Source organism: Pristiophorus japonicus, chromosome 1, assembly GCF_044704955.1.
Source record: "Pristiophorus japonicus isolate sPriJap1 chromosome 1, sPriJap1.hap1, whole genome shotgun sequence".
In the NCBI taxonomy this organism is placed as follows: Eukaryota; Metazoa; Chordata; class Chondrichthyes; family Pristiophoridae; genus Pristiophorus; species Pristiophorus japonicus.
The window spans coordinates 332,488,604-332,514,433 of record NC_091977.1 but is presented as its reverse complement, the minus strand read 5'-3'; the positions used below and the strand labels follow the sequence as shown (position 1 = coordinate 332,514,433).

The window sequence follows — 25,830 nt, the reverse complement described above, 5'->3', positions numbered from 1 at the left end:
CGAACTACATCTTGAAGGGTGGAAGATGCCTGTGCGTGGATTTTTTTAACGTGTGGTGCCCGTTACATACCAGCCACCTCACGTGTTTGACAGAGCTAGGTTGTGGTCCAGTGGCGAGGGTTATCCAAAACGACTGGAGACCAGCTCTGCTGCACGGACCTAGTGCGCACACATATCGCAGTGTGGGCTGGCTTGTGCTGCCCCTGGGCCCTCGCCTCTTCTGATCCCTGAACTCATGCCTCTCCCGGGTCCCTCGAGCCCGCTCCGCCACCTAACACGATCATGGCTGATCCGATCATGGACCCAGGTCCACCTCCCTGCCCGCTCCCCACAAGCCCCCACTCCCCCATCGGTCAAGAAACTGTCTGCCTCTGTCCCAAATCCACTCAATGTCCCAACCTCCACAGCTCTCCGAGGCAGCGAGACCCACAGCCCCCCACTCCAAGACCATGGCCCCCAGCTCCAGTCCCTCCCCCACCAGCGGAAACATCCTCTCTGCATCCACCTCGCCAAGCCCCCCACAATCCCTATAGCATTCTCTTGGCCACTGAATACGTTTTTGCTGTAGGTTTCTCTGCTATTTCTTGTGCCTCATGAAGAATGGCCACTTAGGCAAGGCATGGGTGATTGTGTACAATGTCCTGAAACTGTACCTCAACGAAGTGTTATCATCATCAGGAGAGGAGGAGGAGAAGAAAACGGAAGTAACGGGGACAGAGAAATTGAGTTGAGTGGTACATGTGAAGCTCTGGGCTGTAGCACACAGTATTACTATGGTTCTTGTCCAACGCCATAGTTTGGACTTTGGATGAAGACAGTTGTAAGGAGGGAATTATTTTGTTCAAATTACCTCCATCACCTCAGAAAAATGGTTCAAAAAATATCTGCTTTTACAAAATGAAAATACCTTTTCTCTGATTGCTTTTAAACCGTAATGCTGTGCAAAGTTTCCATCATGCCTCCCAGTTGAAAATGAAACGGTGGGCCAGGCACTGGCAGGCCATTATTAAACTGAGTGGGGAATCTGCATACTCCCCAATTCTGAGTCCCAATCCCAGGATTGGAAAGTTTGGCACCATCTGAGGCTCAAAATTAAAACTATTTAATAATTTTTATTTTGTAAAAAAAACATTTTACTCCCCAGTGTCCAGGTCCTGATTCTTGAAGATACAGAAGCACAGCTTGCACTATTTTAGAATTATTTAAGGCAACCAAGAAATTTATACTTCAACCTAATTCAGCATTTGCACTGTTGTCCCTTGCACATGTCTGTTTCAATTTTGACCATCAGTGCAGTGATACCGACAACTGTATGCTCTCAATTTTCCCCAAAGCTTTTTTTTGGCAGACTTGAAGGGTTACACCCGTTTCTTTGGAGCCCAAGTACGCCAAAAAAAAATTTCTAAGTTTCCCTGTTTGATTTCTTAATTTTGGCGCAGCCTAACCAGTCCTTTATTTTTGGGGGTGGAGCCTTGATCGGCGCCAAAAAGATTGGGTTGCCACGGTAACCAGGGACACAATGCGGGCTGAGGCTGCAAAGTGAAACATACAGCCAGCTCGCAACACATTAAAATACATTGCAGCAACTTAATAACACATTAAAGTACATTGCAGCAACTTACCTCCAATTATTAAAGTCCCCACCCCCTCCCGATGCCGGTGCCGATCCCCGCCCCTGTTCCAGGCCGAAGGGCCTCCCGGTTCGCTCCTCCGCCCCGAGCTCTGGCTGAGTGACCTGCCGGTCTGCTCCCCCAACCAAGTGACCTGCCGGTCTGCTCCCCCAACCAAGTGATCTGCTGGTCTGCTCCATCGCTCCTATCCCTGACCGAAGGTCCGTCCGGCCCTAACCCCGAGTGCCTTGCCGCTCTTGCGCCCCCACCCCTAGCCCTGGTCCGCTCCCCCACCCATATCCCAAGCCAAATGGCCTCCTCCCTCCCGGTCTCTTTACCTAACTATACCTGAAAGGCTTCCCCCCCCCTCCCTCTCTCACCTCTCCTACTGCTGCTGTCCGGGCATCTGCTGCAATTACCTGCACTGATTTCCTTAACTCTCCAGAAGATTTTTCTGCAGAGGCCACATACGCTGGCCTAAGCAGAACTGGAGTAACTCTCAGCTGGCCAAACTTCTCTAAATGGCCAGAATTGGCGCGGGTGGCAGGTTACGCCACCTATGGCTGAAAAAAAAACTTACCTAAAATAATTCGTAACTAACTGAGTTACGCTGGTGCAAATTGATCGGGAAAAGTGTGGTTTTTTAACTTAGGCCAAAAACAGCGGCCTGCTCCAAAAAAATGCCGCAAATCACTGGGGAAAATTGAGTCCTATAATAGCGGGAACAAACAGAGAATGTTTAAAAATTAAGGTCAGCTATGTTTTCTGTATAAGGCAGTATTAAATGTGTAAATGTTTTAATCTTTCCTGTGTAGGGGCCTGAAGGGCGTAGTGGTGACTTTAAGTGACGGTGGCCACCTGCAGTGTTCATACTTGGGCACAGATCCTTCCTTCTTCCAGGCTCCAAAAGTGGAGTCTAGGGAACTAAATTATGATGAAATGGACACAGAAATGAAAGAACTTCAGAAGGTCATCAAGGAAGCTACAAAAACACAAGGTGCTCAATTTATTAAGTGACTAGACCTCCTCAGTCTGAAAATGTTCCTTTGCTTAACGTGTGTGATCTGTAATATGCTAAACACATATTGGGCTCAATTTTCCCTAGTATTTGCACCATTTTCTTTTGAGCAGGCTACTTTTTCTGGCCTAACTTAATAATCCCCAGTTTCCTCAATCAATTTGCACCAGCGTAACTCATTTAGTTACGTTTTTTTTAGGTACGTTTTTTTTTCCTCAAAAGGGGGCGTAACCAGCCACCTACGCCAATTCTGGCCATTTAGGAAATTTTGGCCAGCTAATAGTTACTCCATTTCTACTTAGGACAGCATATGTGGTCTCTCGAGAAAACCCTTGTGGAGAGTTAAAGAAATCGGCGCAGGTCAGTAAATTGGAAGCCATTTGGTCTGGGCTAAGGGCGGGAAGTGAAGAAGTGGAGCGGACCTGGACCGGCACTCACTCGGGACCGGAGAAGCTCAGCGGGGGAGGAAGCAAACTGACTGGCACGCACTCGGGGGCCACAGTGGACCTGGACCGGCACTCAGTCGGGGACCGGAGAGGGTCGCAGACAGCGGATCTGAAGGCTTGGTGCCCGGGGAGGGTGGAGGGAGAGAGAGGTCACGACTGCGCTTGCGCGGCCATTTCAGCGACGTCAAGAACGTCAGTTTTTTTCCCCGCGCATGCGCAGAAGGCCCAGCTCCTTTTTCCAACGCAGACTCCACCTCAGAGGTGACTGGCCACGCTGCGCGGCTCCAGATTACAGCACAAACATCGGCGAAACTGCAGACAAATTTTTCTCGTGCGTTTTTTAACCTAAATAAGCGCCGCAACTCTGGCAATATGCCAGAAAACAGGCTTGGGGAAATTGAGCCCATTGTTCTGAAAGTTTCATATTCTACACAGCATTAACACTCATTGATTATGGTATTCACGGATAATAGATAACTATTTAAAAATTGCTCTGCCGCAGGTTTCCCCCACATTTTAACGCAGCAGATAAAAACCTAGGATTGGAAATTTAAAATGTAAATCACTTTCTGTAGGCATAACATGGACTCTGTCTTAAAAACAGAAAATGGAAGTAGACAGAAACAGAATGATAACACATTTTTATAGACGTTGAAATTAGTTACATCTTTAACCAAAAAACAAAAACTGCAGATGCTAGAAATTTGAAACAGAATCAGAGAATGCTGGAAACACTCAGCGGGTTAGGCAGCATCTGTTACAAGAACAGATAAGTTAACGTTTCAGGTATGGATCCTTCACCAGAGCTGAAGGATATTACAGATGAACAGCATTTAAAAGGGGGGAAGGGGAAAAGAATTGCACGAATGCACACACAGGAGAAGCAACACAGTGATCCGTAGAGTGCTTGTGGAAAACAGGAGAAGTGATGTGAGACAGTAGACCTCTTTGCTGTGTGAAATCTTTTCTTTGATTAGCCAAATGAAAGGAGCTCTCCTCTTGACCTTGCTAATTTAGCTGAAGGGTCTCGCCCAAAACATGAACCTGTCTTTCTCTTTCAGATGCTGATGGACACGCTTTGCATTTTCAGCATTTGCTTTTTATCTAATTTGCATCAGTGTCAACTTGTATCCCTTTGACCCTCAAGAAATGCACCCTTACTAATGTTCAATCGTATAAGAAACACAAGTTTCCATTAGAATACGTGAATACAGTCGTGTGTTGGCTTCACTCTCATTTCATCAGAATCCAGTTTAGAGCTCACTGTTCCATCCACATTATAACTTTCTGGTTATGAATTTTCATGATCACAGAGGTGAGATGTTAGTTTGGAATCGAAATACTTTGCATTTTGGTAGCCAACACTGTGCGCTTTCCTCCGAGCATCCCCAGTGGTGCGATATGTTTTCATTTCTCACACCAGTCATCCTGCAGCCTTGCTGAGGGAAATTGCCAGTTAGTGCATGTGATGTGCGCCCATAAAGAGAGATTCATCCCATCAGCCTGATGAAGAGGCAGTACATATCCTACTACACCACTACATATCCCCTTCCCCTAATGTTCCACTCATGGTATTCATAATATTCTCTTGTCTTAATCCAAAAACTATTGTCCTCAAACCACGATACCTCCATAGAGGATTCTTATAGTATCATTACTACAGACCAATATTTGTATATGATTATAATTCACTAGCATTGAAAGAGTTCCTTATTTAATCATCCTGAATTGAAGTACTGGGGAATTAGGAAGCTTACCCAAGTTCAAACAGACAAGTATAGCTGGATGTACAGGAAAGTGACCTGAGTAATGGCCATCAACACAATGCTGTGAAAGCTCAGCCTACATCCAAGAAAAACAGCTGATAACGCTAAACACGATACTGTTGCTGATTTACCCATCGGTCGGAAATGTTCAACATTCCCACAGGAGCCAGGAATGGTGGCTGAGGGGACATTGGGGGGGTGGGGGGAAACAAGGGAAGGGAGCAAAACAAAACAATAAATAATCAATCTTGAGACAGTTCATCAAAACAACAGAAATAATGATTTTTGGAAAATGGCCACATACAACTTCTACATCCCCTCACAATTCTGCAACTTAGCATTTATTAAGTTATGGCTTGAAATATCCCAATTAATGAAGTTAAACATTTTTTAGTTCATGCCTTTTTACCTATTATAAGAGTATTATCCAAAATAGCATTTGGGGAGTATTTTTAGTAGATAGCTTCAGGTACACAATTCTTTGGACAACGATGATCATCCCAATCCCCCAATTTTTGGCCCAGTGTTATCTTATGGTCTCTACATTAACTGTAAAAGGAATATATTTGAAATTTCTGCTATGAGATGAAATGACTGATCGAATTCTTTGGGCCTTTGATGTACTGTATTTAGGAAGATAATTAGAAAGTTTCTATTGCCATATTGTCCCATTTACTTTCAGATATTTTGCCTAAGGCTGAAAACGACGATGATTTGAAAGTGACTGTTACCGTCTCCCCCAACCTGGATGCAGTTTCTGTATGTGAGGCTAAATAAGTATTTAGGGCATTTTTTTTACATTTTGGAAACCAACTGGCAATGTAATCTGAGGGGGAGGAAAAGAAAAACAGAGTTAGTAACAGAATGGTCAAACTGCAATTTCCCATGGACGACATAAAGTGCTTTGTGCTTGGGTTTCTGTGATAAACAATGGAAATAGTTCAGCAGCCAGAGAAGAAAGACTGAAAGTCTTTACTACTTGATAAGAGAGTAAATATATCCTACCTATCTAATTCCACATTCAATGGCCATATCTTGAGAGCAATATTTAAAAAAAAAAATTAAGCAAAAAAAAAAGTCTGAGTCTGGCTTTGAAATTTATAGTCATATAAAGGACTTTTGTTTGTAGTGGAAAAGATGTAATATCACAGTGACAGCTTATCGTTTAACAAGCAACCCAGGAAGTGGGATGAGGGTCTGCCATGTAATGCACCAAGAGTTTGTAAAATTATATAATGTTGATCCAGCCTTTAATTTGAGGGGTGCTTTGATGGAAGACTGGAGATTGTAAAAGTATTAAATGGATGGAATGATTGGCGCTTTATAGTGAGTTTACTGTTATTGCTCGTTAAAGTGCTGGTTGCTGATACTGAGAGCTGTCAGGCATTTAAAATAAAATTAACACTTAATAATGAAAGCTATTTCCCTCTTTTACAGCAAGCAGCTGATGCCATAGATGTGCCTGTTCCTTCTACCTCACTGAAGGTATTCTGCAAGTGTTTTCATTCTCATAGTGGGATACAACTATCAATATCATTTGAAAAACTAGTGTAGCATCAGAAATAAGACAAATGAGGGATAATAAAATGCCACCTAGCCCATCGAAGCTCATCCCAAGTGTATTGAGAGCACATTCATTCAGCGTCAATGCAAACTGGAACGGAGTTGGAGGTCCAACCTGAACTTTGTTCCAATCAGCAGTTATGGACATCGATTTGTCTGAGTGTTTTCCAGCATCAGTAGTACAGTTTATCTCTACTACTAGGGATAAGCCAGCTTTGGTAGTTAAGAAAAAAAATGCTCTGGTCTGGAGTTGAAGTCCCAATGGAGAAGACTAAATGGAGTGTTTTGACTCTAAGGAGCATTGGCTTAATCTTTCCCAGAGATGTTTTCAACTCCCATACAGCTCAGAATCTGAATGTGCCTGTTCTGGAGGCCACTGTTGTGGGAATGGAGTCTCTAAAGTTGGCAGCCTTGGCAAGTATTGTTCACTATTGCCTCCTCCCTTCCTATTGAGGTGCAGTTGAGGGACTTTTGTGGGGGGGGGGGGGAAAGAGAGCGGAGGGGGATGGGAATCTACATAAACAGTTCCTGTTGTTCAGCAGAGGAGGCCAAATATGCTGGGTCCAATTTGCTTAATCGCACCCTCTGTGTTAACCTCCAACTGTAGCATCAGCAGCTGTGTACTTAGTACCGTCCATACATGGCAAGGCTCGCCCCCAGGATTTCAAATGGTTGGGAGGGGTCACTGAACATTTGTGCAGAGGTCAGTGCAAAGGTATATAGCCTATCACCATGTTCACTCAGAACTTTCCCATCACAAAGTCTCCTAGCTTCAGACTGATAAGGATAGTTTATACAACCTTCTAACTGTGCATATTGCTATCTTTAGCAGTGAGCGAGAAGTTTCTTGTTGTACAGGAGAGAAGCGGATTTTACTTGCACTATTTTGTGGTCACCATAATCTCCTGGTTATTAAACCCCTAAACAAATTCCTCACTTAAGAGGAATTTGACACGATTACTCTTCCTTATGCTGTTCAGGCACTTTAAAATGGGCTGCCTGCATTGGATCTCAAGGATACATGCCTTCAGACAGCCAGTTGGCTATATCAGGGAAAACTTTTTAGATTCAATTTTCTGTGATACAGTTCCCAGTACAGGATGCTCCCTGATGCCTTTCATTAGTCTCCAAGTGTTTCAGGTGGGGTCATTCCATTGATCCAGCTGCGTGACTTGAAAGCCACAATCTCTCTGGATTTGCCTTTCCTTCTCTGGCAGCATATCTGCCCTCTTGAGAGGCCCCCTTGTGACCACCACCTCCCTTGCTGACTCTTGTGACAGAATTTCTCTACGTGACTGGAGGGCTTGTAGTCAGGTGTCTTCAGTGAGGGCTGATCAACTTATGTGATATCTGATTAACACAGGACTGTGAGTAGTATCTAGTTCACTTTAAAATGCTCGTCCATTTGGTTTATCTTGGGATAGACATTATTCATCATCATCATAGGCAGTCTTTCGAAGCGAGGATGACTTGCTCCCACGCCAAAAAGAGGCATTGCAGTGGAAAAGATGTGTGGGCTGGCCCATGCTGCCCCTGGGCCCTCGCCTCTTCTGGGCACCAGATTCACGCCTCTCTTGGGCCTCGGTCACTTCCCTCTACGGACTTTTGCCGCTCCTTTGCCCCTCCTGCTGTGCCTGCCCGCACTGCAATCAGCGACCTGGCTTTGTAGATGTCGCCCTCCTGCAGCAGCACGCGCTGCTCTCTGCAGTGGTAGCTGCTGCACGCTGCTCCCTCCAATGGCCCCGGCCTGCTGATGGTCTTGAACCGTGCCGATTTCCGGGCTGGGCCCCAGCCATTGGAGGGAGCAGTGTGCAGCGGCCTGACCCGGAAATCGGCACGGTTCTGGCCTGCAAGACCATCAGCAGGCCGGGGCCATTGGAGACATTATTACCATAATGGAGATAGGGGTTTACGGCTTTCTCATGGTCTCTGTTGAGATGCTGCACTGATTCACCTTTTGGAATGTCTGTTCCCACAATGGCTCCCTTTTCCTCCTAAAGTGATACTTAGTTGGTTAGAGGATAGTGCAAATGAAGAAAGGGAGACGGATTACCCAATGTAGCATGTTATTCATTCTTCAGATTACATAGAATTTATGGAACAAAAATGGGCCATTCGGCCCAACAGGTTTATGTTTATGCCCCAAATGAACCTCCTCACACTTTACCCTATCAACATATCCTTCTATTCTTTTCTCCCTCATGAGGCATTTCCGCATATCAAGCTTCCTCTCAATCATTCCCTCAGTCCCTGGTTTGGATATGTTTTATGGTGCTATTTTATCCATTCAGGCCAAAACAAGCTGAGACTCTGATCTTGGTATGTGCCCTTTAGAATGTATAGGAATGTGGGTGATAAATGGACATTATCCGGGGTACAGTAGCAAGTAGTTATACTCCTGGACTAGTAATCCAGAGGCCTGGACTAATGATCCGGAGATATGAGTTCAAATCCCACTATGACAGCTGGGGAATTTAAATTCAGTTAAATAAATCAAATGTTTTTAAAAAGCTAGTAATGGTGACCACGAAACTACCGGATTGTTGTAAAAACCTACCTGGTTCACTAATGTCCTTTCGGGAAGTATGTCTACCACTTTTACCCGGTCTGGCCTGTGTGACTCCAGACCCACAGCAACTTGGTTGACTCTTAACTGCACTCTGAAATGGTAGCTCACCACCACCTTCTCAAGGGCAATTCGGAATGGGCAATAAATGCTGGTGTTGCCAGTGACGCCCACATCCCGTGAATGAATTTAAAAAAATGATCCCTTTTATAGCAAAAAGTCAAAATTATCTGAAAAGATTGCAGCAGTTCTACTTATTTTTAAAACTAGGTCACAATTTGGAGCCGACTTGCTGTCCAGGATGTGAAACTATCTGTATGTGTGCAGTCTCCACTGGCGGTAACACAAGACCAACTCAGCTTTGCTGCCATAGGTAAGTGCATTTGCTGAAGTGAATGGGCCAGTCCAGGATTGCACCCACTCTGGAAGCAGCTTATATTGGAAGCTCGTGATTTGGTTCTCTCTGATGTTTGTATATTATGGAAGGTACTGGAAAAAAATATATCAAGTGTGCTGCAATTTTCACAATATTGGGCTGGAGTTTATTTTTGTTAATACTTCAGTATAACTGAATCTGTTAGTTTAAAGTTAATTCTACAATGTCTGTGTATTTTTAATAAAGGCTTTCGGTTAACGCCTCGATTTCAAAATTCTCATCCTTATTTTCGAATCCCTTTATGGCCTCGCCCCTCCCTATCTCTGTAATCTCCTCCAGCCCCACAATCCCCCGAGATGTCTGCGCTTCTCTAATTTTGCCCTCTTGAGCATCCCTAATTATAATCGCTCAATCAATGGTTGCCGTGCCTTCTGTTGCCTAGGCCCCAAGCTCTGGAACTCCCTGCCTAAACCTCTCCACTCTCTTTCCTCCTTCAAGACGCTCCTTAAAATATACCTCTTTGACCAAGCTTCTGGTCACCATCCCTAATTTCTATTTATGTGGCTCGGTGTCACATTTTTTATCTCATCATACTCCTTGGGATGTTTCACGACGTTAAAGGTGCTATATTAATACAAGTTGTAGTTGTTTATTTCTGTAATGCAAACTGTAGTTTTTCCTCATACCAATTTGTGAAGCATATGTTGGAAGATTGGAGATGCGGATGTGAAAATTCACAGCGACCACTTTGTACAATAAGGCAGTTCCATTGTCACATCCCTGGATCAAGCTTTTATATGACTAGATAGTGGTCAATAAATGTAAACTCCTGATTGTAAGGGACACAGAGACCACCTATGCCTGAAAACCTGAGAGAGTATCTAGAGCAAGCCTGAATTTTCTGAAGTATTGGCATTCCAAAAGAATGTTAAATTAAACAATGTTTTACTCGCTCCCTCTCAAGATCAGTTTGTTCTTGCAAGTATTCAAAATCCAGATTAGTAGGATGCAGTTTTTAATGACAGCTGTTTTATATATCCTCTGAATGCATTTTTAGAGAGGAAAATAACTTTTTTTTGCAGCATACTAAGAAAAGGAAATAATGATGATGTTGCATACTTTCACAGAACCTGGGACATCGAGAAGTGTAACACTGTCTGTTTTCCTGAAGGGAAGCTTCCCACCTGCTGATCTGGGAGGAGACGCTGCAGTTTCCTATAGTACACCAACAGGTACCCTTGCTTCCTGTTTGTTGAACAGTCAAAGGGGATTTAATGCAGTCTTGAACTGCTGATTACTGCTGATTTTTTAATGATTGCCTGCTTGCAAAGTAAATTTGGATCAGATTGAAATGACAGCATCTGTAATGATGTAAATATTAATTTTTATAATCTGTCATACTTTATTTCCTTGTGCAGAAATTGTTAAATAATATAAGCTCTTTTGAATTCTTTAATGTAATATATAAAATATAATTTACTGTAATTTTGAATTTAATGAATGAGTCTGACAGACCTATAATCCGTGAGCCCTAGAGTGAATGAGTAGACTCCGCGTCATTGCTCTTACAGTGAGTTGCGTCACATGAATCCAAATACATTCCAATAGAGATTCTATTCCCGGAGAATTGGACTGGGTTCAGAGAAACTGAGGTAGTATTCTGCAGAGATCGGTTATTCATCTGCTTTCCTGTTGTCACATCATAAGGATACTTCTTCAACTGGATGGGAAAGTCCCCCCCCTCCCCCTCCCTCCCCACACACCTTAGAAACAGGGGGACTTGAAGCAATTGAACTCATTGGAAAGAAGATAATGTCACATTTGGAGATCACAATGATCTGATCATTTTCCTATCGTTATTCATGCTTAGTGAGTCCTTGTCTAGAAGGATAATACCATACAACTATTATATAAAAAAGGGAACATGGTCAGTGAAACGTTGGGACATACTGGTGATCTGGTGTAAGGTCAAGGAAGTATCTCTTCTAGCCAGGAAAGAAACTATCTGGTGAATTACCTCAACAGGGAGCATTATTCACCAGAATGGAGCAAACTTTATAAAATCTCCAAGATTGAGGGTGCTTTTACTTTAGTAGGTCACACTGAAACTATTTCCTGTTTCACTGGGCAGCAAAGCAATGACTTGGCTGTGCGCTGGAGGGAAATTGTCATCCCATAGCTTTCTGAAAAGCCAAAGGATTGGGTCATTTCTCACTTTTTTATGGTTGGCTTTTCTCTCCTGCTTTAGGGTCGGAAATTTTCTCGGAGTTTATCCCACTCTGCTACCATAATGTCTCCGGAAACCCTGTTTCCTGTACAAACTGAGTTTCTGTTGCACTTCCGTCAGTGTGGGAGCAGCTCTGAGAAATTTCCCTGGCCCAGATCTTTGCTAGATCTAACTGGTAGGAGGTGCGGAAGAGCAGCTTGGGTTGGATTGCACTGTCCTTCCTTCCAAGGAAGAACTGTCTGTCCACTTGGCTTAGACTTGAAAGCTGCAGTGGTGATGTGTCCTATCATTTCACGGGATGTAGCATTGGTGCACTAGTGTACTTTGTACCTGGATCGTTCACATAAAAAATATCCAAGTAACCTCATTAAACTTGGCTCTCAATCCTGTTGCCACTCTTGTGATGCTGTACCATTTTTCTAAAATTGAGGTTCATCACATAAATTGCTTTCTGTGTTCCTACTGACTGTGAAAATCACCTATTTGTACTGGAATGCATTAGCAGCTGACAGAGATGGAAAAGAATGACTACCACTGTTTCTAAGCTGCATTCTCTCCTATTTACTCACCAGCTGCCTTGATCCTTGTGCAGGAGACAGCTGAGTAAAGTGTTGAATAAAAATAAAAGCTCCTTTCTCCCTAGAATTGCGAATTGGTCTGTCAGTGACAAAAGTCAATGATAGGACTGGGAGTTTGAAAAGGTCCTTATTTCACACAGGATACCAGAGGCAACCAAATTAGTTTTTATACATGTCTGTTTAGAATACTAAATAACTAGGTATTTTTCAGACTGTCAGGTCTCCTTTAAAAACCTGCCAAACTTGGATGTACAACTAGTCGAGGTTTGCCCTTTAATGCAAGATCTGTTTGGTAAACTGCTAAAGTTAGACTGGTTTTCTGCTACCTCTGGGAGGTAGTGGTTCATGGACTGAACTTTGTATGAAATCTGTTTGTTCTCATGTGGGTGACGCTGGCAAGGCCGCAGTAATTGCCCATCCCCAGTTGCTCTGAGTAGGTGGTGCTGGGCCATATTAAACTGTTGTAGTCCTTGTGGTAATTGCACTCCCACAATGCTGCTGGGGCAGGGAATTCAAGTAATTTGGCTCAGTGATGAAAGAATGATAATATATGCTCAAGCCAGGGTAGTACGTGTCCTGGAAGAGAATGGGCAGGTGAAGGTGCTCCCATGGCAACACTGCTCTGGCCTCCATGGTGCTGGAGAGCACAGGATTGAAATCCCGCTGAACAAATGAGGAAAATTGCTGTTGCAGGTCTCTCTGATCTCTCATAACACTTTAGTTATTTGCCAGTGGGATGTAGTTATGAAGGCAAACAAGGCAGACATTTTATGCACCAAAAAATCCCACAAACATCAATGCACTGAATGACCAATTAACCTATTTTTCAGGTGTTGTCTGAGGCAGGAACGTTGGCCAGGACACAACTCCCTTACTTCATATTTATTTATTCTTGCGCACGCACACTCGCACGCACAGGCACATTCATTCACACAATCAATCGGGATGTGTGTTGCAGGAAGAGAGAGGGAGAGAAACAATGTTGTGGGTGAGGGTGGAGGTGGAGGGAGAATATCCCGGCCGTGCTTGAGATGCGGGGCATGGTTACTGTTCTCATAATACGAAACAATTCATCCTCTGACTCACTATGAACAATGCATTGGAATCCAGGAGGGTATTGTTAGTCTAATCCAACACCGCCTCCAGTGCACCAGTGCAGCCTTCAACCGCCTGAGGAAAAGAGTGTTTCGAAGACCAGGCCCTCAAATCTGCCACCAAGCTCATGGTCTACAGGGCTGTAGTAATACCCGCCCTCCTGTATGGCTCAGAGACATGGACCATATACAGTAGACACCTCAAGTCACTGGAGAAATACCACCAACGATGTCTCCGCAAGATCCTGCAAATCCCCTGGAAGGACAGACGCACCAACGTTAGCGTCCTCGACCAGGCCAACATCCCCAGCATTGAAGCACTGACCACACTTGATCAGCTCCGCTGGTCAGGTCACATTTTTCACATGCCAGACACAAAACTCCCAAAGCAAGTGCTCTACTTGGAACTCCTTCATGGCAAATGAGCCAAAGGTGGGCAGAGGAAACGTTACAAGGACACCCTCAAAGCCTCCATGATAAAGTGCAACATCCCCACTGATATCTGGGAGTCCCTGGCCAAAGACCGCCCTAAGTGGAGGAAGTGCATCCGGGAGGACACTGAGCACCTCGAGTCCCATTGCTGAGAACATGCAGAAATCAAGCTCAGGCAGCGGAAAGGGCGTGCGGCAAACCAGTCCCACCCACCCTTTCCCTCATCTGTCCCACTTGTGCCTGACTGTGGTTCTCATATTGGACTATTCAGCCACCAAAGGACTCATTTTTAGAGTGGAAGCAAATCTTCCTTGATTCCGAGGGACTGCCTGTGATGATGATAGTCTAATATGCCAAATATTTTCCAGTTAAATTACATGTTCTGTGAAGAATTTAATAATAAATTAACCATGCCAAAGTAATTCTACAGTTGTAATAATTTAATGACAAGGGAGGTATCAAAAAGGAATGAACAAATTTGACATAGATAATTAAAGGTAGCAAAATCCTCTGGAATAAATTAGCTGTATTTTACTTGTAATCAATTCAGCACTTTGAAAGTTGTTTGCAAAATGTTAATCGAAGTTTTTATAGTAAATATGTGGGTGTCATGATATGATTTTCCTACAGAGGGCAGCAGATACTGGATGAAGTGAATCTTTAATAGATTGTAACAGGAAACATGTGATTAAATTGTACTACTTCTGCATTCTGTGAATACTGCATGATACGGAATTAAAAAATATTATTTGAAGGGAAGAAAAGTTGAAGTATAGTCTGATCTGATAAAACTTGGACGATCTGGTTGTGAGTGAACACCCATGTCCAGCTCCATTGATACAGGCACGCCATTCAGCTTCACATTAATAGTTATCGGCTGGCTCTTTGACGAGAACGAATACAAACTATACACTTCCTCCTCAGGTTATGTATCAAAGTCAGCACTGGACTGGTCATCATCAACAATATGATGAGCAGCAGCAGCACGCTTGCTCAGTTGTGGGCACATTTTCTGGAGATGTCCCACTTTCGAACAGCCATTACAGGAATATTTTTTAAACCAACACCGATGAGGCTGATGATTGCCCCCACAACGCCAACAGGATGAACTCAGCTTCGTACCAGTTGTCGGGCTCTGAGCAGCTACAAGTTTCACGTAAACAGTTGACTTGGCCCTGCCCTGAGCAGCTTTGCCAGAAGACAACACAATCTTGTTTACAGTACCTGACAAGCCTGCCGTGGAGCTCCGACCTTTGGATGATATCTGCCTCAAGTTCTCATCAGTCATCATGCATGCCTGGGCAATCGCGATGGCCTTTTTCAAGTCCAGTTTCTCTTCGGCGAATAACTTCCGAAGAATCACATCATGGCTGATGCCTATCACGAAAAAGTGTCTCAACATGTCTTCCAGTGTGTTCCTGAACTTACGTGGCTTAGCAAGATGTCGTACGTCAGCGACTAATCCCGACACGTCCTGGCCCTCAGCACGGACATGCGTGTAGAAGCGATAGTGTGAGATGATCCCGTCCTTCGGCTTTAGATAGTCACGCACCAAATCTCACAATTCCTTGTAAGACTTGGCAGTTGGACGTAAAGGCGAGAGAAGGTTATTCATGATGCCGTAAAACTTCTGACCACAGATGGTGAGGAGAACTGCCCTGCGACGGACTCCATCAGCCTCCCCCTCCATTTTGTTGGCAACAAAATATTGATCCAGGCGTCGACAAAATCTGCCCAATCCATGCAGAATTCCAATAGTACCCATTGTAAATAGGAAAGTTCTTAGTTTACCTCGTCGCCAATGTAATAACACAAGAGTCCTGTTATAAACTGCCTCGGGTATGTACCCGATCTCATTTATTCCCACTTCGGATAAGAACAAGATCCGACTTCCTGTATTGCCTGCATGACATCCGATAGTGGCACCCTCTGGTGTCAGGTGACAACAGCAGAGACTGAATAACAACATCAGAGACTGAAGGTCCGGGTTCAGGAATGACAACAGAGGCCTCTGGTGAATGAATGCTAGTTGGTGGGTAACTGACTGGATCTTCCTCAAAAGGTTCCAGTTCATCTGTGTGCCGCAGTTTTATCTGGTCAACATGTTTTCTGCATGTTTGGTCATCCTTGAGCACGACAATGAACACTCTGTTACCCTCCAGTACCAGCGATCCATTTTGGACCTCGACCATAGTTCAGTACAAACACTGGATCATTGACCGAGATATCTCGTGACACAGCAGTACGATCATGATACAATTGCTGACTTTGACGTCTGTTTTCAACACGATCATTCAAATCAGGATGAACAAATGAAAGCTTGGTCTTGAGATTTCTCCATCAGTAGTTCAGCAGGGGAAACCCCAGTAAGCGTATGAGGTTGTGTCCTGTAACTGAGCAATATACATGACAAACGAGTTTGAAGTGAACCCTGAGTTACATGTTTCATACTTCGTTTGATAGTTTGAACAGCATGCTCTGCTTGACCATTAGAAGCAGGTTTGAATGGAGCTGACCTCCCATGTCTAATACCATTGAGTTTCATGAACTCCTGAAACTCAAAACTTGTGAAACAAGATCCGTTGTCGCTCACAACAATGTCAGGTAAACCATGAGCAAACATGACATGTAGGCTCTCAATAGTGGCTGTAGATGTACTGGATGACATAATAATACACTCTATCCACTTTGAATATGCATCCATCACAACAAAAAACATCTTTCCGAGGAATGGACCCGCAAAATCGATGTGGATCCTCGACCATGGTTTAGATGGCCACGACCAAAGACTCAACGGAGATTCCGCTGGTACTTTACTTAGCTGCATGCAAGTATTACACTGATGCACACATGATTCCAGATCAGAGTCAATTCCAGGCCACCATACAGGAGACCTAGCAATGGCTTTCATCATAACAATACCGGGATGAGTGCTATGTAGCTCACGTACAAATCTTTCTCTAGGTATGATTACACGGTTACCCCACAGTAAACAATCTGACTGACTGGACAGCTCATCCTTACGACAGTTGTAAGGTTTGGTCTCTTCACACATCTCCGTAGGTATTTCAGACCAATCACCACTGAGGACACAACGTTTCACAACCGACAAAATAGGGTCATGGCTGGTCCAGATCCTAACTTGTTGAGCAGTGACAGGAGTTTCATCACTCTCAAAAGCATCCATTACCAAAATTAGATCTGCGGGTTGAGGCGTTTTCACATCAGGTATGGGGAAAGGCAAACGGCTCAGTGCATCGGCACAATTCTCAGTACCGGGTCTATGACCAATAATATAATTATAGCCAGACAATACCCAATCTCTTTTATTCCCACTTCGGATAAGAACAAGATACGACTTCCTGTATTGCCTGCATGACATCCGACAGTGGCGCCCTCTGGTGTCAGGTGAGCAAGTATAAATATATTACAATATCCCTTTGCAGATTTTTTTGTCGTCCTCACAATTTTCTTTCCCACCCATCTTTGTATCATCAGCAAACTTGGCTACATTACACTCGGTCCCTTCATCCAATATAGATTGTAAATAGTTGAGGACCCAGCACTGATCCCTGCGACACCCCACTAATCACTGTTTGCCAACCGGAAAATGACCCATTTATCCTGACTCTGTTTTCTGTTCCTAAGCCAATCCTCTATCCATCCCAACTCCGTGAACTTTTTTCTTGTGCAGTAACTTCTTATATGGCACCTTACCGAATGCCTTCTGGAAATCCAACTACACCACATCCACTGGTTCTCCCTTATCCATCCTGCTCATTACATCCTCAAAGAACTCCAGCAAATTTTTCAAACGTGATTTCCCTTTCATAAAACCATGCTGACTCTGCTTGATTGAATCATGATTTCCAAATGTCCTGCTACCTCTTCCTTAATAATAGACTTCAACATTTTCCCAACGACAGATGTTCGGCTAACTGGTCTATAGCTTCCTGCTTTTTGTCTGCCTCCTTTTTTAAATAGGGGTGTTACATTTGCAGTTTTCCACTCCCAGAATCCAGGGAATTTTGGTAGATTACAACCACTATCTCTGCAGTCACTTCTTTTAATACCCTAGGTTGTAAGCCATCAGGTCCAGGGGACTTGGCCGCCTTTTAGTCCCATTATTTTACCGAGTACTGCTTCATTAGTGATAGTGATTGTATTAAGTTCCTCTCTCCCTATAGCTCCTTGATTATCCACTATTGGGATGTTTTTAGTGTTTTCTACCGTGAAGAAAGATACAAAATATTTGTTCAACATCTCTGCCATTTACCTGTTCTCCATTATTAATTCCCCAGTCGCATCTTCTAGGGGACCAACATTTACTTTAGCCGCTCTCTTCCTTTTTATGTACCTGTAGAAACTCTTACTATCTGTTTTTATAATACATTTTTTTTAGTCGTTCGTTGATGGCCTTTCAAAATTTCCCAATCCTGTGGCCTCCCACTAGTCTGGGCCACATGGTATGCCCTTGTTTTCAATTTGATACCATCTTGGTTATCCACTTTGGTGTCAAAAACAGGAAGGCAGAATATTATCTGAATGGTGACATATTAGTAAAAGGGGAGGTGCAATGAGACTTGGGTGTCATGGTACATCAGTCATTGAAGGTAGGCACGCAGGTACACCAGGCAGTAAAGAAAGCAAATGGCATGCTGGCCTTCATAGCGAGGGGATTTGGGTATAGGAGCAGGGAGGTCTTACTTCAGTTGTACAGGGCCTTGGTGAGACCACACCTTGAGTATTGTGTGCAGTTTTGGTCTCCTAATCTAAGGAAGGACGTGCTTGCTGTTGAGGGAGTACAGTGAAGGTTGACCAGACTGATTCCCGGGATGACAGGACTGACATATGAGGAAAGACTGGATCGTCTAGGCTTATTCTCACTGGAATTTAGAAGAATGAGAGGGGATCTCATAGAAATGTATAAAATTCTGTCGGGACTGGACAGTTTAGATGCAGGAAGAAGCAGAGAAACATAGAAAATAGGTGCAGGAGTAGGCCATTTGGCCCTTCGAGCCTGCACTGCCATTCAATAAGATCATGGCTGATTATTCCCTCAGTACCCCTTTCCTTCTTTCTCTCCAGACTCCTTGATCCCCTGAGCCGTAAGGGCCATATCTAACTCCCTCTTGAATATATCCAATGAACTGGCATCAACAGCTTTCTGGCAGGGAATTCCACAGGTTAACATCTCTCTGAGTGAAGAAGTTTCTCCTCATCTCAGTCCTAAATGGCCTACCACTTATCCTAAGACGATGTCCCCTGGTTCTGGACTTCCCCAACATCGGGAACATTCTTCCCGCATCAAACCAGTCCAGTCCCGTCAGAATCTTATACGCTTCTATGAGATCCCCTCTCATCCTTCCAAACTCCAGTGAATAAAGGCCCAGTTGCTCCAGTCTCTCCTCAAATCTCAGTCCAGCTATCCCTGGAATCAGTCTGGTGAACCTTCGCTGTACTCCCTCAATAGCAAGAACGCCCTTCCTCAGATTAGGAGACCAAAACTGAACACAATATTCCAGTTGAGGCCTCACTAAGGCCCTAGACAACTGCAGTAAGACCTTCCTGCTCCTATACTCAAATCCCCTAGCTATGAAGGTCAACATACCATTTGCCTTCTTCACCGCCTGTTGTACCTGCATGCCAACCTTCAATGACTGATGAACCATGACACCCAGGTCTCGGTGCACCTCCCCTTTTCCTAATCTGCCGCCATTCAGATAATATTCTGCCTCTCGTGTTTTTGCCCCCAAAATGGATAACCTCACATTTATCCACATTATACTGCATCTGCCATGCATTTGCCCACTTACCTAACCTGTCCAAGTCACCCTGCAGCCTCTTAATGTCCCCCTCACAGCTCACAATGCCATCCAATTTAGTGTCATCTGCGAACTTGGAGATATTACACTCAATTCCTTCGTCCAAATCGTTAATGTATATTGTAAAGAGCTGGGGTCCCAGAACTGAGCCCTGCGGCACTCCACTAGTCACTGCCTGCCATTCTGAAAAGGACCCGTTTATCCTGACTCTCTGCTTCCTGTCTGCCAACCAGTTCTCTATCCACGTCAGTACATTACCCCCAATACTATGTGCTTTGACTTTGCACACCAATCTCTTGTGCGGGACCTTGTCAAAAGTCCAAATACACCACATCCACTAGTTCTCCCTTGTCCACTCTGCTAGTTACATCCTCAAAAAATTCCAGAAGATTTGTCAAGCATGATTTCCCTTTCATAAATCCATGCTGACTTGGACCGATCCTGTCACTGTTTTCCAAATGCCCTGCTATTTCATCTTAATGATTGATTCCAACATTTCCCCCATTACTGATGTCAGGCTAATCGGTCTATAATTACTCGTTTTCTCTCTTCCCTCCTTTTTTAAAAAGTAGTGTTACATTAGCTACCCTCCAGTCCATAGGAACTGATCCAGAGTCGATAGACTGTTGGAAAATGATCACCAATGCATCCACTATTTCTAGGGCCACTTCCTTACGTACTCTGGGATGCAGACTATCAGGCCCCGGGGATTTATCAGCCTTCAATCCCATCAATTTCCCTAACACAATTTCCTGCCCAATAAGGATATCCCTCAGTTCTTCCTTCTCACTAGACCCACTGTCGCCTAGTACATTCGGAAGGTTATTCGTGTCTTCCTTCGTGAAGACAGAACCAAAGTATTTGTTCAATTGGTTTGCCATTTCTTTGTTCCCCATTATAAATTCACCTGAATCCGACTGCAAGGGACCTACATTTGTCTTCACTAATTTTTTCTCTTCACATATTTATGGAAGCTTTTGTAGTCAGTTTTTATGTTCCCTGCAAGCTTCCTCTCGTACTCTATTTTCCTCCTCTTAATTAAACCAATAGTCCTCCTCTGTTGAATTCTAAATTTCTCCCAGTTCTCAGATTTGTTACTTTTTCTAGCCAATTTATATGCCTCTTCCTTGGTTTTAACACTATCCTTAATTTCTCTTGTTAGCCACGGTTGAGCCACCTTCCCCGTTTTATTTTTACTCCAGACAGGGATGTACAATTGCTGAAGCTCATCCATGTGATCTTTAACTGTTTGCCATTGCTTATCCACCATCAATCCTTTAAGTGTCCTTGGCCAGTCTATTCTAGCCAATTCTCGCCTCAAACTATTGAAGTTACCTTTCCTTAAGTTCAGGACCTTAGTTTCTGAATTAACTGTGTCACTCTCCATCTTAATAAAGAATTCTACCATGTTATGGTCACTCTTCCCCAAGGGGCCTCGCACAACAAGATTGCTAATTAGTCCTTTCTCATTACACATCACCCAGTCTAGGATGGCCAGCTCGCTAGTTGGTTCCTTAACATATTGGTCTAGAAAACCATCCCTAATACACTCGAGGAAATCCTCCTCCACCACATTACTACCAGTTTGGTTAGCCCAATCAACATGTAGATTAAAGTCGCCCATAATAACTGCTGTACCTCTACTGCACGCATCCCTTATTTCTTGTTTGATGCTGTCCCCAACCTCACCACGACTGTTTGGTGGTCTGTGCACAACTCCCATAGCGTTTTCTGCCCTTTGGTATTCCACAACTCCATCCGTACAGATTCCACATCATCCAGGCGAATGTCCCTCCTTACTATTGCATTAATTTCCTCTTTAACCAGCAACGCCACCCCGCCAATCCTTCCTAAATGTTGAATACCCCTGGATATTGAGTTCCTAGCCTTGGTCACCCTGGAGCCATGTCTCCGTGATGCCAATCACATCATATCCGTTAACTGCTGTCTGCGCAGTTAATTCATCCACCTTATTACGAATACTCCTCGTATTGAGGCACAGAGTCTTCAGGCTTGTCTTTTTAACACACTTTGCCCCTTTCGAATTTTGCTGTAATGTGGCCCTTTTTGTTTTTTGCCTTGGGTTTCTCTGCCCTCCACTTTTACTATTCTCCTTTCTATCTTTTGCTTCTGCCTCCATTTTATTTCCCTCTGTCTCCCTGCATAGGTTCCCATCTCCTTGCCATGTTAGTTTAACTCCTCCCCAACAGCACTAACAAACATTGGTTCCGGTCCTGCCCAGGTGCAGACCATCCGGTTTGTACTGGTCCCACCTCCCCCACACTGGTTCCAATGTCTCAGGAATTTGAATCCCTCTCTTCTGCACCACTGCTCAAGCCACGTATTCATCTGAGCTATCCTGTGATTCCTACTCTGACTAGCACGTGACACTGGTAGCAATCCTGAGATTACTACTTTTGAGGTCCTACTTTTTAATTTAGCTCCTAGCTCCCTAAATTCGTCTCGTAGGACCTCATCCCGTTTTTTACCTATATTGTTGGTACCAAAGTGCACCACGACAACTGGCTGTTCACCCTCCCTTTTCAAAATGTCCTGCACCCGCTCCGAGACATCCTTGACCCTTGCATCAGGGAGGCAACATACCATCCTGGAGTCTCGGTTGCGGCCGCAGAAAAGCCTATCTATTCCCCTTACAATCGAATCCCCTATCGCTATAGCTCTCCCACTCTTTTTCTTGCCCTCCTGTACAGCAGAGCCACCCACGGTGCAATGAACTTGGCTGCTGCTGCCCTTCCGTGATGAGTCATCCCCCTCAACAGTATCCAAAGCATTGTATCTGTTTTGCAGGGGGATGACCGCAGGGGACCCCTGCACTGCCTTCCTCGCACTGCTCTTCCTGTTGGTCACCCATTTACTATCTGGCTGTGTACCCTTTACCTACGGTGAGACCAACTCTCCAAACGTGCTATTCACGTCATTCTCAGCATCGTGCATGCTTCAGAGTGAATCCACCCGCAGCTCCACTGCCGCAATGCGGTCCGTCAGGAGCTGGAGGCGAATACACTTCCCGCACACGTAGTCGTTGGGGACACCGGAAGCGTCCCTGACTTCCCACATAGTACAGGAGGAGCATAACACGTGTCCGAGCTGTCCTGCCATGTCTTAACCCTTAGATTAACTTAATTTGGCAACAACAATGCTAAAGGTTACTTACTGATAGAGAAAAGAAGAAAGAAAAACTACTGACCAATCACTTACCACTTGGCTGTGACGTCACCTTTCGATTTCTTTCTACTTTTTTTTTTTCCTTCTCATCCCGCTGCAGCTGCACCGGCTCGCCTGTATAGGCCTCCCGACTCGGCGCTGCTCCTCCTCCTCGCTCTCCCGATATTGGGGAATGTTTCCGATGTTGGGGAGATCCAGAACCAGGGGTCACAGTCTAAGGATAAGGGTTAAGCCATATAGGACCGGGATGAGGAGAAACTTTTTCACCCAGAGAGTTGTGAATCTGTGGAATTCTCTACCACAGAAAGTTGTTGAGTCCAGTTCATTGGACATATTCAAAAGGGAGTTAGATGTGGCCCTTACGGCTGAAGGGATCAGGGCGTATGGAGAGAAGGCAGGGGTGGGGTACCGGGGTTGCATGATCAGCCATGATCATATTGAATGGCGGTGCAGGCTCGAAGGGCCGAATGGCCTGCTCCTGCACCTATTTTCTATCCTTTATTCCCTTAGTTAGCCAAGGATGATTATCCCTTCTCTTATAGTCTTTCCTTCTCATGAGTGAGTTTAGGTCTGCTCACTGGTGAAATATTCATCCTATTTCACCTACTCTTACTTTGCTCTTTCTTGTGCTGCAGATTCTCATTTAGCATTTAAACAACATTTTAAATGTATTATCAGAGACCATGGTCCAGAACTTAAAGAAAGGTAACTTTGAAGGTATGAGGCGTGAATTGGCTGGGATAGATTGGCGAATGATACTTAAGGGGTTGACAGTGGATGGGCAATGGCAGACATTTAGAGACTGCATGGATGAACTATAACAATTGTACATCCCTGTCTGGCGTAAAAATAAAAAAGGGAAGGTGGCTCAACCGTGGCTATCAAGGGAAAGCAGGGATAGTATTAAAACCAAGGAAGTGGCATACAAATTGGCCAGAAATAGCAGCGAACCTGGGGACTGAGAGAAATTTAGAACTCATCAGAGGAGGACAAAGGGTTTGATTAGGGCAGGGAAAATAGAGTACGAGAGGAAGCTTGCAGGGAACATTAAGACGGACTGCAAAAGCTTCTATAGATATGTAAAGAGATAAAGGTTAGTAAAGACAAACGTAAGTCCCCTGCAGTCAGAATCAGGGGAAGTCATAACTGGGAACAAAGAAATGGCAGACCAATTGAACAAGTACTTTGGTTCGGTAGTCACTAAGGAGGTCACAAACAACCTTCTGGATATAAAAGGGGTCAGAGGGTCCAGTAAGAAGGAGGAACTGAGGGAAATCCTTATTAGTCGGGAAATTGTGTTGGGGAAATTGATGGGATTGAAGGCTGAAAAATCCCCAGGGCCTGATGGATTGCATCCCAGAGTACTTAAGGAGGTGGCCTTGGAAATAGCGGATGCATTGATAGTCATTTTCCAACATTCCATAGACTCTGGATCAGTTCCTATGAAGTGGAGGGTAGCCAATGTAACCCCACTTTTTTAAAAAAAAGGAGGGAGAGAGAAAACGGAATTATAGACTGGTCAGCCTGACATCGGTAGTGGGTAAAATGATGGAATCAATTATTAAGGATGTCATAGCAACGCATTTGGAAAGAGATGACATGATCGGTCCAAGTCAGCATGGATTTGTGAAAGGGAAATCATGCTTGACAAATCTTCTGGAATTTTTTGAGGATGTTTCCAGTAGAGTGGACAAGGGAGAACCAGTTGATGTGGTGTATTTGGACTTTCAGAAGGCTTTCGACAAGGTCCCACACAAGAGATTAATGTGCAAAGTTAAAGCACATGGGATTGGGGGGTAGTGTGCTGATGTGGATTGAGAACTGGTTGGCAGACAGGAAGCAAAGAGTATGAGTAAATGGGTACTTTTCAGAATGGCAGGCAGTGACTAGTGGGGTACCGCAAGGTTCTGTGCTGGGGCCCCAGCTGTTTACATTGTACATTAATGATTTAGACGAGGGGATTAAATGTAGTATCTCCAAATTTGCGGGTGGCAGTGTGAGCTGCGAGGAGGATGCTATGAGGCTGCAGAGTGACTTGGATAGGTTAGGTGAGTGGACAAATGCATGGCAGATGAAGTATAATGTGGATAAATGTGAGGTTATCCACTTTGGTGGTAAAAACAGAGAGACAGATTATTCTCTGAATGGTGACAGATTAGGAAAAGGGGAGGTGCAATGAGACCTGGGTGTCATGGTACATCAGTCATTGAAGGTTGGCATGCAGGTACAGCAGGAGGTTAAGAAAGCAAATGGCATGTTGGCCTTCATAGCGAGGGGATTTGAGTACAGGGGCAGGGAGGTGTTACTACAGTTGTACAGGGCCTTGGTGAGGCCACACCTGGAGTATTGTGTACAGTTTTGGTCTCCTAACTTGAGGAAGGACATTCTTGCTATTGAGGGAATGCAGCAAAGGCTCACCAGACTGATTCCCGGGACGGCGGGACTGACATATCAAGAAAGACTGGATCAACTGGGCTTGTATTCACTGGAGTTCAGAAGAATGAGAGGGGATGTCAAAGAAACGTTTAAAATTCTGACAGGTTTAGACAGGTTAGATGCAGGAAGAATGTTCCCAATGTTGGGGAAGTCCAGAACCAGGGGTCACAGTCTAAGGATAAGGGGTAAGCCATTTAGGACCGAGATGAGGAGAAACTTCTTCACCCAGAGAGTGGTGAACCTGTGGAATTCTCTACCACAGAAAGTTGTTGAGGCCAATTCACTAAATATATTCAAAAAGGAGTTAGATGAAGTCCTTACTACTAGGGGGATCAAGGGGTATGGCCGAGAAAGCAGGAATGGGGTACTGAAGTTGCATGTTCAGCCATGAACTCATTGAATGGCGGTGCAGGCTCGAAGGGCCGAATGGCCTACTCCTGCACCTATTTTCTATGTTTCTATCATAGGAACTTTTATCACATCATACTTATATTTCTTGTGTTCTGATCAGCATTCCTCCCTCAAACAACGCCACGAAAAGCAGCTTAACTGTTTATTGGTCTCATTCAATAGCGGGGAAACACGTGGCACAGATTACCTGCCGTGTTTGCCTCTATAACTGCAGTGACCGCACTTCGCAAGTAATTCATTGCTTTTGGGACATCCTGAGGGTGTGACGAGGTGCTATGTAACTGTAAATCCTTTAT

General features: G+C 44.4%; 1 protein-coding gene across 3 annotated transcripts in view; it reads left to right on the top strand.

Moving 5' to 3' along the window:
• bbs9 (Bardet-Biedl syndrome 9) overlaps positions 1 to 25,830 on the top strand; it is an 852,590-nt gene that overhangs the window by 117,466 nt on the left and 709,294 nt on the right. For all 3 annotated transcript variants that reach the window (XM_070889198.1, XM_070889191.1, XM_070889207.1), the window contains exons 10-14: positions 2,426 to 2,607; positions 5,523 to 5,599; positions 6,278 to 6,325; positions 9,240 to 9,342; positions 10,473 to 10,577. In XM_070889198.1, the coding sequence (XP_070745299.1) occupies positions 2,426 to 2,607; positions 5,523 to 5,599; positions 6,278 to 6,325; positions 9,240 to 9,342; positions 10,473 to 10,577 (515 nt within the window). The remainder of the gene's footprint in view (positions 1 to 2,425; positions 2,608 to 5,522; positions 5,600 to 6,277; positions 6,326 to 9,239; positions 9,343 to 10,472; positions 10,578 to 25,830) is intronic.